The 14,014-nt window shown below is 42.9% G+C and overlaps 1 protein-coding gene across 1 annotated transcript in view; it reads left to right on the forward strand.

Moving 5' to 3' along the window:
- LOC139719841 (uncharacterized) overlaps positions 1–13,594 on the forward strand; it is a 49,746-nt gene extending 36,152 nt beyond the window's left edge. The window contains exons 8-16 of the mRNA XM_071631225.1: positions 3,184–3,348; positions 4,211–4,293; positions 4,768–5,065; positions 6,945–8,387; positions 9,263–9,350; positions 10,131–10,235; positions 10,799–11,132; positions 12,084–12,145; positions 12,947–13,594. Coding sequence (XP_071487326.1) covers positions 3,184–3,348; positions 4,211–4,293; positions 4,768–5,065; positions 6,945–8,387; positions 9,263–9,350; positions 10,131–10,235; positions 10,799–11,132; positions 12,084–12,145; positions 12,947–13,594 — 3,226 coding nt within the window. The remainder of the gene's footprint in view (positions 1–3,183; positions 3,349–4,210; positions 4,294–4,767; positions 5,066–6,944; positions 8,388–9,262; positions 9,351–10,130; positions 10,236–10,798; positions 11,133–12,083; positions 12,146–12,946) is intronic.
- The last annotated feature ends 420 nt before the right edge of the window (positions 13,595–14,014 follow it).

Genomic DNA, 14,014 nt, shown 5'->3' on the forward strand with positions numbered 1-14,014 from the left:
ACAGTGTGTGCGTGTATGTTTGTATATCTTCTTTATATGCAGGTTCCTTGTTAAAGTAGAGCCCTGCATTTTCAGATATTTCACTTACCACTTTGCGCTCCTTCTCTTACCTTAAAATGTACAGTATATTTATGTTTACTTGTCACCTGTTTAGTCTCATTGTTTATATTTAGGTTAGATCTCATTAAGTTTTTGATTCCAGATTCTTTAATGTAGGCAGTATTCATCTTACATAGAAATATAGGCTAGTTATGACTAGTTGATTCCTTTTTTACACTACTATGATGAACATAATTATTTTGATAATCATTTTCTTGGTTTCATTTCTTCTTCGGAAAATGGGGAAAACACGAGCACAAATACAAAAGGCCTATACAGGGAAAGGAAGAAATTAAATGACCCATCCTTCCTACAGAATGAAAGATATCGCCAGGCGAGATTATCGTAAACCTGTAGCAGATTTGTCAAACTCAGCTCAATTCAAAAGACGGGCATTAAACAGGATTCACACTCGAAAGTACAGGTATAGGCGTATACATCATGATGATCATATTTTCATTTTTGCTTAAATTAATTGTTTGTTTAGAAGTAAAACAAAGGTCCATAACAACAAAATTATTTTATTCAATTTGATAATCTAATAAATAGAAATTACAAAATTTGCAACTATACAGAGAAAACCGTTTTCTGCATGGTGATAATACGTCATGAATAAATTAATAAACTTGTATGAATTAGAACTCAATAAATGAATATATAAATAAATGATATATATATATATATATATATATATATATATATATATATATACATACATATATTGTCTGTTGAGAATGAGAAGGGCTTTAAGTCTTCTCGAACACTATGGTTTTTGTGGTCACTTAACGCCCTTATCATTCTCAACCGACGATATATAAACTCACATATATACAATATATAGGATATATGATGTGCTGTCATTACAGGGCAAAGAGAAAGAGTGCTACAGTACAAACAATAAGGCATTATTTCACATTTTCTTTAACCCATCAAGTACATGCTGCACTGCAGTACATGGAAGTCATTTCCAATTTGCTCAAATAAATTGACAACCATTTGAAAATTGAAATCTCACTTTTTCTCATCCAAATTGGCACCTTTAATTTCCAGCAGCATGACCTTTGACATATTTGACTTTGCGTAAAAAACTTTCAAATATCGCATTTTAAAGGGATCTTCTGTAAAATAAAGAATTCTATGTTGCAAATTTAATGTTGTAATATGAAAATTCTCTCCTTAAAACTCAAATTAAGTTTTCGACCTTGATGGGTTAACATGTGTAATTATGGATGTGGAATTATATTTACATGATTTTACATATATGGCAAATCGTGTAAAATGCTATTGTAAATATGTGTTAATTACATAACTTTATCATAAAAATTATATCTTAAGCGTATGTTAGGACATTGCTTGAAAATACTTAGACTGCCTGCTTGAATATCAATTGAATCTTCATGCGGGCACTGTTGAAATGTAGCCGACGAATATGCATTATACTATCATGCATCCTTCTTATGGAGATAGATCTCCTCAATGAATGCGTATCAAAAAGGGATTTTCTATGGTATGTGATCAGAACAGGCTACTAAAATGTGTCACCTTAGATATGAATAATGACGACAGCCACACAAATACTGCATTTTATCATTTATTTCACACAGGAATTACACAAGATACACTTACAATGATGTTTCGATTCTGCCAGGTGCCAGAGAAGTTTAGGCAGAAAATGAATAATTATCTTTTTGTCAGATACGTTACCATGACTTTTACCGTGAAAATAATATGTTAATGAAGAAGCAGGTGAGTTCACTGATTCGCATATTCAGTCTTTTTACACTTTTGCAATGAGCGTTAGTAATACAAAACATGAAAAAGTCAGATGTGATTTACACGGATATACGACAAGTTACTATTGCAACAGATACGTTACCATGATAAGAAATTATCAAAAAACTTCCTTTGGTGATTCAGTCATTTACCAAAGTTTGTAACCATGCAAAATAATATAATTGTAACATTGTTTTAAATCTATTTGTGTGCCTTTACAATTTGAGTTCTTCACAACACATGGTTGAGAATTTATGGAAAATTAACGATTAGATTATTGGATAAATGTACAGTTCTGATATACAGATACTCACAATTTACCTTTGAATTTTGATATATACCGTCAAATTTGATAGTAATTGAAGACAGAAATTGTTACTCTTCCTGCTCTGAGCTCAAAATTCAAAAACAGATAGAGCTCATTCATTAAAAGAGGTATCAATATCAATAACAGTTACGAAAAAGATGCAGAAACAGATACGTTACCATGGACATGTGGTCATTTGCGAGATTGTTGTTCCAAAAGTGTACAATAAAGCCTTTTGGAAGATGGTCAGTTTTGGTCGTGTTGGCCATCCATGTAGTTTAAACCAATTTAATCAAATATATTGGCATTTTTGTTATTGGCATGTCTAATTGAAATCAAGTGAAAAAAAAAGTTAGGAAATATATACAAATTTTTGCGTGAACTCCTTATCAATGCAGCGAAAAGACAAATTATATAATGAGTTTGTCTTTATTCTTACTTTAAAAAGGCAATTCGTGTTGTTGTACAGGATCAGACGCCATTCTTGGGTGAAATTCGGTTTCAAATAGTCCGATATATTGATCTAAACCTGTTTTATACCATGCTGTGTCCTATCGGTAACGTATCTGTCATAGAGTTATATAGAGAAATGTATGCCCAACTTTGTGCCATTATACATTGTAAATGCGTTCCTTTGGGAATTTACTGTGTTTTGTTTCTTATCCAGCAGGTGTTGTTGTTTATATAAAGACAAGTTTTGAACGAATATTTCGTGATTGATTTTTGGGTTTTACTCTGACTGAAATTGAACACTTTATGTGAGAATGGCCCTAATGTGTCTGCCATCCATCTCTAAGAGCTGCCTGAATGAGATGAAGTCATAATATGAGTACACACGTCTTGTGTTATTTCAATGATATTTCTCCTCTTTTTTTTTTCTCTTTCCATAATTCTTGTCTATCTATTAATATCTATCTCTCTGTTGTTGTCTGCATGTACGGTATCTGTATCTCTGCAAATGATTTTTTTTTCTCCTCTCGCTCCCTCATTTTATGTCCCGCTAGGTACCCAGTGAGAGAGTGGCATCTCCTCGGGACGTTCCTGGCTAGGGATGAGCGAGCCCTGCAGAGTTTCCCCATCAGCGAGGAGATCATGTTTGCCAAGTACATGAAGGTGGAGATGCTGACCTTCTTCGGCTCGGAGCACTTCTGTCCCCTCAGCGTTCTCAGGTGAGAACCCTGTTGTTTGAAGTGTCCTAGAAGGCTGCACTGTGTCCCCCCTTTCACGCTGTGTCATACTCTTGTCATGCAGTGCACTACCTCTTGACAGTGAATCCCACTCCTTTTCCACTGTGTCACAATCTGTTCATGCAGTATCCCACTTCTTGATACTGGATTCCATTTCTTTCACACTGTGTCTTACTCTGCGTAGCATGTGCTTTACTTTACTGTTTATCTGTCTTGCCTCTGTCACGTAATTTTGCTTCTTTCATGTTCTGCCCTTTTCATGTGTCCAACTTTATTCAAACTGTGTCGCAGTCCTGTCCCACTTTGTTCCACTCCTTTCACCCTGTGTCCCACTCCATTCACACTGTGTCCCACTTCTTTCATGCTGTGTCCAACTCCATCACACTGTGTCCTACTCCTTTCACCCTGTGTCCCACTCCATTTACACTGTGTCCCACTCCGTTCACACTGTCTCACTCCTTTCACACTGTGTCCCACTCCATTCACACTGTGTCCCACTCCGTACACACTGTGTCCCACTCCTTTCACACTGTGTCCCACTCCATTCACACTGTGTCCCACTCCTTTCACACTGTGCCCCATTCCTTTCACACTGTGTCCCACTCTGATATCTGACATACTGTGCTTTAGATCAAACATTTGCATTTGCACTGTGCAGTTAGCACTAGAATTATGTAATGGTGTCAAGTCATTGAAATCATATAAAAGTTTTCAGCACACTACATATGCACCCACTTGGGAGTGTAAATCCACAAGATTTAACCTTCCATTTGCTGATGGCATCCATGTTTTGTCTCCATTTGACATCTGCCTGTTTTCTGTCCCTCCATGGGCCTTCTAACAGAGTCTTTGGTACGAGCATGGTGGAGGAGATTGATGAGGCGGAGGGAGACAACAGTGACCATGGTGCCGCATCACTAGAACAAGGTGAGAAGCCCAAATAAATTTGTATATTTGGGGGTCTAGGGCAATTACCCCCTGGGCAATTACCCCAGACCCTTCCCCTGACCCTAACCCTAACCCTAATCCTAATCCTGAAGCTTATCCTAACCTTAACCCAAACTCTAACCCGAAAACCTAACCCTAAGCTTTACTCTAACCTCATCACTAACCAGTATTTAGCCGGGGGGTAATAGTCCTTAGGGGGTAATTGCCCTGACACGATGTTTAGCACAAAGTCTAACCTGTCTTTCACCTAGCAGGGTTTTTGTTGCTGTTGTTGTTGTTATCTTTGTTTCTCTGAAATGCAGCAAAGACCAAGGCTTTTATGACGAGTATACACAGTAACTCAACAAACGATGTAGAGAAAATGAAATAAAAGAAGCAGTGGATATTATTCTCAAATTGGCAAATATTCACTAAAATGAGACTAAAGTGTGGAAATTCACTTCAGTTAAAAAGAAGATATTCCTAGTTTTGTGTTGGATTCACAAAATTGTCAGATATACAAAGTAAAAATCCGTAAATTTCTTGAGGTTTTATGTTTGAAAACTTCATCCTGTGTGGTGCCAATAGACGTACTCCCTGTTCACCCGACGCCACTGGCTGAGGACATCAAGGGGAATGGAATACTGGACCATGCCAAGGATGCTGTCTTTAAGCTGGTGGAGAAGGCTGCCAAGGTGTTCACAGGCACCCAGACAGATGAGGAGACGTTCGTGGACAATGTCACAAAAGAAGACGCCACAGCTGTCCCTGGGTAAGGCTCCTCCCCCTTTGATAAAGTCATGGGCAAGGTCAAAGTTGAAGGAAGCTGGATGAAACCTTTGGTGGTTTTTTAGCTCACCTGAGACAAAGGCTCAAGTGAGCTATTGCGATCGCTCTTCGTCCGGCGTGCGTCGTGCGTAAACTTTTTACATTTTCATCTTCTTCTTGAGAACCCCAAGACCGATTTTCACCGAACTTGGCAGGTAGCATCCCTAGGGGGATAGGATGTCAATGTGTACAAATGGGCACCATGGCCCACCTGGGGGGCCCCCCTATAATTAAGGAATCTTTAAAAATCTTCTTCTCTAGAACCAGAAGTGATAGGGCTTAGTTGATACTATGAGTAAGTACATTGATGACTGTAGTTTCAAGTTTGTTCATGGGGGAATCAGGGGTGCCCCCCTTGGGACCCAGGGGAGGGGGGTGGGGAGGAGTCCTAATGGGGCCTAAATTGTACATTTTCATCTTCACTTTGAGATTGCCATGTCTGATTTTCACCAAACTTGGTAGGTAGCATCCCTAGGGGGACAGGATCTCAATTTGTTCAAATGGGCACCATGGCCCGCCTGGGGGACCCCCAGGGGGGCCCAAACCCCCTAAAATTAAAGAATCTTTAAAAATCTTCTCCAGAACCAGAAGTGATAAGGCTTAGATAATACTATGAGTTAGTACATTGATTACTGAAGTTTCAAGTTTGTTCACGGGGTTAGTGGAATCAGGGGTGCCCCCTCCCCCCCCCCCCCCCCCCCCCTTGGGACCCAGGAGAGGTAATGGGGCCTGAATTGTACATGTTCACCTTCTTTTTGAAAACCTCATGATGAATTTTGACCAAACTTAGCAGGTAGCATCCCGAGAGGGATAGAATCTCAATTCCTTCAAATTGGCACCATGTCCCTTTTGGGGGGCCCCTAGGGCCCCCCCCCCCCCCCCCCCCCCCCACCACATTAAGGAACATTTAAAATCTTCTACTCTAGAACCAGAAATGATAAAGCAGTTAATACCATGAGTTTGTACACTGATGACTTTAGTTCCAAGTTTGTTCATTGCAGATCCAGGGCTGCCTGCCCCCCCCCCCTGGAGTTGAAGGGGGGGGGGGGGGGGGGGATCCATATGCAGACCTAAATTTCCAATGTTCTCAGGTAAGAGTGTGCAAGAATGCATGGAAGGTGAAATTGCGATACTCAGGTGAGCGCGTGACCCCCGGGTCTCTCGTTTGTTTTGTTTTTCGTAAATTTGTATGCAATTTTGTGATTGTTGCGCAGTCATGTTAACTGAATATGATGAAGAAGCTGATAAATCTTGCTGAAGGCTGTAACTGTTCCTGCACAGATTATGGGGTGTGTGGGACTAGTGCGCACATCATCTGGTTAAAAGTAGACATATAGTTTTCATGTCAGTTGTGCAATAATCCGGGATCATTCGACAATACATATTTTGCATGATATGTTGCACATATGGTCTGCAAAATTGCGAAATATTCCAAGTTATTCCACTTATTTGACATAGGACTTCTAGTCCACATTTTTTGAGGACATTAGCTTTGCCTGTCAATAATAAAGTACCACTACTGTAAGCCATATATGATTTTGTTCAATGAAAAATTATCTGATTTAATCTGATAAGTAGTTCTAACTTCTAAAGAATGTGTTTGTGAGGTAGTGAATATGTGAAAATTTTTATGTTACTTTGTTGTCCTGTATATTCAATTTACACAATTGTCACATGGATTAGTTCAAGCTCCATTGGGATGTTTGTATTGAATTCATTGCCACACAAAGCTGAAAATAGACCTTGTGATGCGTCTACAAGCAGTCCAATTCCATATTCTTTCATCTCTCCTTATCGCTCCCAATATCTCTCCTTGACCACAGTGATCTCCCAAAAGAGGAGTCATCAGGGAAAAGCAGCAACCCGTTCGAGGAGTTTGAAGATGCCTTCTCTGCTGGTGGCAATGATAGCTTCAAGGAGACACGCGATGGGTGCAACGGACAGGCCGTCTGCTTTCAGGAGAACTACTCCACCCACTTCCAGCACTGCTGTCTCAGCCTGTTTGCCCACACCGCCGGGTCCATCCTCATCTGCTGCAAGGCCATACGGAGGGCTACAAAGCCGCTGGAAGAAGGCGAGGAGTCAGTGGAGGGGAAGAGCAAGCTCGTGTTGCCGGGGGAACCCGGGGAGATGCCCTCGTCCATCCGCGCCACGGCAACGACAATGATGCGCACAGAGACCGATACTGAGATGCGCTTACCACCATCGGTGGTCCTAGAGCCGACGCCCTACGACAGCCTCATGGGAGGGGGAATGGTGGACAAGATGGAAATAAGCTCTCCTCCATCTCTCACCCTCTATACGAAAACATCATGCACAAGCAAGACGGTGGAAGATACTGCTCCTCGGGATGTACTGGCCACGAGCTCGGATTCGCGCGGCATGTTAAAGACGGCAGCACCCTCACAGGATGTCGGAGAAGGGGATACCAATCAGAAGGATGCAGCAGGGGATAAACCCATTGCATCATCGCAGTCTTCCAGTGAGGGAAATATGGATACCAGTCATGATCCCGACATCAAAGTTCTACCCATCCCACCTCCTCCAACAGAGGATCTTGGAGGAAAGGCAGTGTCAGCTGACGAGGATGCTATTGTGGTTTCTAAGGAAGAAGAATTCAAGATAGAAGACCCGGGTCAGAAAAAGGAAACCAAAGTTAGTAAGCCACAGGGGGACTCCTCTGCTCCCTTGAGTGAAAAATCAGATTCCTCCACTTCCTCAGATAAACTCATCCCACCAACCGAGTCAACCAGAATAGCAGAGAAAGACTCCAGCTCACCTCAAGTAGATGCCAAGAGCAAGGATGCAACTGGCAAGAACAAGGATGCAGCTCCCAAGAAGTTCTCAATAGCTGAAAATGCGAGTGACCAATCGGACAAAGAGACAGTGGACAAGGCATCTCAGGATGACTCAACAGTAGCCAAAGACAAAACCCCTCCAACTCAGACCGCCTCAAACAAAACCATCTCACCAAAGACCCAGAAAGAGGAGGAGGTGGCGGCCGACCCGCCAAAGTCCTCCACCGCCTCAGGGTCGACAGCCACGCCTGGCAACGGCAGCATCAACAACAAGTCCGCGGCGGAGGCCAGCAACGGAGCGGCACCCAGCGGGAGTGCATCTGGATCTTTCTCCCCCAGCGCTTCTAGCCTCTCGGTCCCCCATGGGGCCCAGAAGGAGTCCGTACTGATGAGGCTCAACAACCGCATCAAGACCCTGGAGATCAACATGTCGCTAAGCAGTCTATACCTGGAAGAACTGAGCCAGAGGTAGGCAGACCCCGCTTACAAGTACAGGCAAAATTTGGTTATATTAGCACAGATGGAATTAACCATAATATAACACGCACATTTTTTTTGTTCTTTTCGTTAACACAAAGAGATTGGGATATGAGAATATGATCATCTCTGCTCAGATTTCCTCTAGTCAAGGAATTCAGCCCAAAGGTCCCATTATTGTGGGGAGGTTCCTCACTGTAACGTTTCAGAAATTGCTCTAAATTCTACATGATTCCATAGCATATCCATGCAACAACCTCAAATTATCAGTGTGTAGAAACTGCTGACAAGTTCAATAGTATATTAGTAACATAGTACATCATTAGTTTAATCATAGCACTCTGTGTATCTCACAAGTGTATGCTCAAGTGCAAGCAAAAGCACGCATGGAGGTCATGTGAAAAAGTCAAATAAACATAGTCATTAAGGAGAAACACAAGCAGATCCACTGGCATATTTATTAACAAAAACATATTTTTCTTTTTGTTAGGAATTATGATGCTATATTGCAAGAAATAAAAAATACCTAGTCATACTATCCAAATTTTCCTCTTCAACTTACTTTTTTAGTAGGTGGTTCAACCACTGCACTGATTTTGTATGTTGATCGTAATGTGAATCTGAACGCTCTGAATGTGAATTGTATGCTTTGCTAATTTTCAAAATATTGAAACATGGATGGATGAGATGATGATCAAAATGAGCTAAAATGGTAATGATGATCAGAAAAGAAGAAGAAACAAATGGTGCAGGCAGGGAACGTCATTGTGTGAAACAAGGAGAAAACTCCTTACCTCTAGCAACATCTTCAAGAGATAATGGAGGAATTTCACGTCTTCTCCCACCCCACCCCACCCCTAAACCAGGTATCGCAAACAGATGGACGAGATGCAGAAGGCATTCAACAAGAAAGTCAAGACCATCCAGGAAGGGGCACAGAAGGCCCAGGAAGTGGTAAGTAGGACTGAGAGCCACGCCCATCTCCCCCCATCCCCTCCCAAACCCTGGCGAGGGACAGTTGTGATTGCACTACAAGTCTGTTAACTGCAATGCATTAAGGAATCAGATCCACAGGTTTAATTGATCCATATGAAACTGCTACTGTAAGTCCGTATACCAGGTTTTTATAATAGGTGGGATTGAGGTGGCATGGTTGGACTGGTTGACACATCAATATGTCATGAAAAGATTACCCAACTGACTTTCAGGATCAGATTTGTTTGTTTCCATGCTTTAACTTCCATCTTTACATAGAGAGCAGCAGGTGAGACTTCATGTGGCTGTTAGTCACATTGAATTCTTGGTGACCAAATTTGCAATAAACAAATATCTTCAGTGCCATTTCTTATCAATGACATATGATAGCACTGATGTGGCCTCATGCACCAATGTAATATGTGTTAACAGCACTAAAAGTACCCTGATATATGGTCTTCCCAAGTTTTGTCATTTAAGCTTACTTCTCAATGATTAACTAAATACTGCCCAGTCTTGAAATTCATTTTAGTTGCATAACTCATCACTTCAATCAAGTCTTTAACTCTTTTTCCTGGAAGTACACCTCTTTTAATAGCAAACTTTACTTGTGTTTTCAGACCATTAAAAAAAAATGGAAACACTGCAGTGTTTTGGTTGGCTGGATTAAAAAATCAAGTGGACTTCCTTTTGGAGATAGGGATTATTTATCCAAGCAGATTATGACATGTGTACACACCCTCAATTCCTGTACTACAGAGACAGCAGCAGGCGGAGCACATAGAGCGGCTGGAGGCAGAGCTGAAGAACCTGACGGTGGCGATGAGGAATATGACCTCGAGAATGGATGGCATCCTACGAGAGGTAAATGGTCCTCCGTGCCCCTCGCACTTTTCTCCCTTGGGCTTTTCACTCGACATGTCAGGGCAAATGTAAAGGGACATCTTTGTCTGCACTACGTTGGCCACTACCACTGTAGCAAGCAATTGGGTGGTATTTTTTCTCCCTATCTTCCATAGATTGTCATTGCAATATTGATTGTAAAACTGTGCCAGAATTGCATAATAGGTGTATTTTAACAATTTTTTGTCATCACGTATGGCTGGCGAGGAGTTGGTGGGTTGTAAATAAAAGTTGGGTGGATTCTGTAGGAAAAAGAAGAAAGGTCCTGCCTCACCCTTCTCCAGAAGAGAGATGGAAAAATGTCAGCTAGATAGTGATTATGAAAATAATGTGGTCTTGATATGCATAATGTAGGTAGCCTCTTCTGAGTAGGCACCCTTTTCGTTACCCAACTGAAATTGTGTTACCACAGTATTATTTCACACTTTTCCTATGCGTATGTCTCCATTTTAGAGCAAAAGAATTCTGCAGTCATACGGAAACTGTGTTTTACTTTTAATTCCCCGACCTCCCACATCCCACAGGTTGTGGAGCGCCACTTCTTCCTCATGCTGTGTGAGGTGGTCGTCATGCTCCTTCTCTTCACCTACTGCCTCAAGCGGACGAGGAGAGGCGGTGGTGCCGTTGGCATGGAGACCGTCTCCGGCCGCGCCCACAAGCCGGTGGAGGCTGCATCCAAGGAGTCCGGCCGTGGCGCTGCTGCGGCGGCGAGCAGCGTTCAGAAGCAGCCGGTGGAGGAGGTGGGCAGGAGGAACTCGGACGGCCTGCTGCACGTCCCCGTGAGGGACCGGCTGGGGCTGAGTCCGGGGCTTAGTGCTGGACTGGGCATGCTGAAGACAGACCTGAACACCAAGACAGGTATGGTTCATTGTCACTGATGATAGTAACTACCCTTTTGTACCACAGAGACTCCAACTCTCCCGCTTTCGACGGAAGATCTCCCGCCGAAAGCCCACTTTTGCAAAATCTCCCGTTCTCCCGCTTGAGATTTAATTTCTACCGCCCTGACTCTGCGTCTCCCGTTTGAAATGATTTCTTACTTTTTGTCTTCGTATGTTGAAAAATAAGCCTTAGATAGCACGAGAGAGCATCAAGAACCCTAATTATTAGGGCTTCCAGAGCCCAAGCGGGCCCTGGACCCCGGCCACAAGGAACTTTGCGCTCGTGATATGCGCTTCGCGCACATCAAGTTGGAGTCTCCCGTTTGCTAGGGGTTTCAGGCGGGAGAATCTCCAGATCAGAAGGTGCTTAGGGTTGGAGTCTCTGGTACCATGCCGTGTGAGAATTGTCACCATTTTCTCTCAAGCTCTCTCTGGAAAGATCAGACCAAATTCTCTTGGTGCTTAGAAGGATGGTATAGTTTTGGTTGAGATCGGGCTTCAGGTTTCCAACTTTTTTTGTGAAATGAATAGAAACCAAATATGAAATATTGAAGGGCATACAATTTTTTCAGACGAATTCAAAATTTATTTGATGAAAATCGAGTTTGAAGTGGCAGAGATTTTCAAAAACAAAGAGGTTCTAGTAAAACATGGGATCCACCTTTTATCAGGACCACTTTGTTTTACTTTGTTTTACTTTGTTTACTGTACCAAAATACCCGTATCCTAACCCCAAACCCTAAACTCTAACCACGTAAGAAAAAAAACAAAAAAACTCATAAAGCCCTAAGTAAGCCTATGCCTAACCGTGAACACTGAGCCTAAGCCAGAAGTCACATCTTGATGGATACGAAAATGCACTAGTTCGGCAGAATTTACCCAGGACTTGATGGCTAAAGCACTGATTTCGCTTTGCATACACACACAGGCAGCTTGGATGATCTCCTCATCATTGGACCCACCACACCCCTGAGAGAGGCCCTACGACAGGTGAGCTAGTTTGAGTTAGTCATGTGACCAAGTTAGCATTAGTCACATGGCCAAGCTAGATGTAGTTACATGACCAAGTTTGACTTAGTTATGTGACTAAGTTAGAGTTAGTCATGTGACAAAGCTAGAGTTGGTCATGTGACTGATTGTAGAGCAAGAGCAAGTGGCTCTGGGAGGTTTTAAGTCCCAGAGGCAGACAGGAAAGGTCCTCAGTTCCAAACTCGATGGGAGCCATCAGTGTTACGTGAATGTGAGAGCAGGTGTTCCTCTTCTCACAAAACTCTCTTTCCCTTGGGGTAAGAACATGTTATTAATGGAGAGGTCCTCCCCCCCCCCCCTCCCGTTCCATCAGATAGCACTAGAAAGGGATGGAAGAAATGAGATTCACCTGTGGTACATATATGTAGCATAAAGCACTGCCTTTTAACCCTTTGTGTGCTTTTAGTGCTGATTGACACATAAAACCCCATAGCATTGTACACACTGTCTGAAGTCCCTGGCACAGAAAGGGTTACCAGTAAACAGGAGATTCTTGATTAAAAACCTTTGCCTACTGTAAAAGTGGGAATGTTCGCAGTGTTGAAGTTTTCGTGCATTTCACGCAACCAGAAACTAGTGCAAAAATAAAAGCATGAAATATTTTTGCATGTCATATGTTCCAGTAGTTGATGTCTTGATTCCGCGGGATTAAGAGCACGCGAAACTCTTCTTACCCCACCAAGCGTGAAAAATTAGTCGCGCAAAAATATTCATTTTTACAGTATTATACCAATGCTGTTTTGTTCAATGATTGTATTGCAGGCTTCAGAGCCATCCAAGCAGAAACATAAAAACAAGAACAAAGGGAGGCATAAAAACAACCAGCAGTCTCAGCAACGACCAGCATCGGCGTCCTCAGCCTACGACCACCAGTCCTCCGGTGCCTTGGCCACATCGGCTCCATCGTCGTCATCATTATCGTCCAGTTCATCCCTCGCATCTCTCTTCTCACTGTCATCGTCCTCCTCGTCATTGGCGAAGACGGGTGCGGCAGCGGCAAAGCATTCCACCGCGGGGCTTCTCTTCCGCGGACCAGCGGGAACAAAGAAGAAGGGGCAGGGAGGAGGAGAGGGCGTGTCCAAACAGGGTACCGGCGGTGGAGCAGAGGGGCGGAAGCGCCCCCCAGAGGTGCTGGGGGAGATGAATGGGGCTCAGCAGGGGAGCAGAGGCACAAAGGTCAATGGCTGGAATGGAGGAGGCAGTGGTGGCAGTGGCAGTGGTGGTGGCAGGCAGAGTGGTGGCAACATGGCTGGTGGCAGTGGTGGTGGCAGGCAGAGTGGTGGCAACATGGCTGGTGGCAGTGGTGGTGGCAGGCAAAGTGGTGTCAACATGGCTGGTGGCAGTGGCGCCAGTGGTGGAGGAGCCGGTAGAAAACAAAGCCAACATGTGAACGGATACAGTAGAAGATGATTGTTATATAAAGTATGACATTATACAGTATTTCTGCTCACCTTGCACCTCTTTCTATTCCTCCGGTTTTTGTCAAAAGCGGGACAATGCACCGTCCTTAAGTATATAGCCCACTTTGTTGCAAGAACAGTAACGAGCATCTGCCATTATTAGTCATGTTACTTTGTCTTAAAATATTTTCATGTGAATGATGTACACCATTAAATCACGCCAGCACATTGACAAATGCATGCGATATGTGCAAGTGGAGTGTGTATGTTCCCGGAACGTGATTTGCGTGATGGTAGATGAGGGCCAAGAAAATGAAATTGCTACTTACCAAACTTTCTCGCACCCTGATGCCATGCTCTCGCTACATCAACCTTTCCCAACCGGTAGCCTTGTGAGATTGCCAAATTGTTAGAAAGAGATGGACATGTT

The sequence above is a fragment of the Diadema antillarum genome, unplaced genomic scaffold, assembly GCF_040938485.1.
Source record: "Diadema antillarum isolate AM-2024a unplaced genomic scaffold, OU_Dant_1.0 scf00000115, whole genome shotgun sequence".
Taxonomy (NCBI): domain Eukaryota; kingdom Metazoa; phylum Echinodermata; class Echinoidea; order Diadematoida; family Diadematidae; genus Diadema; species Diadema antillarum.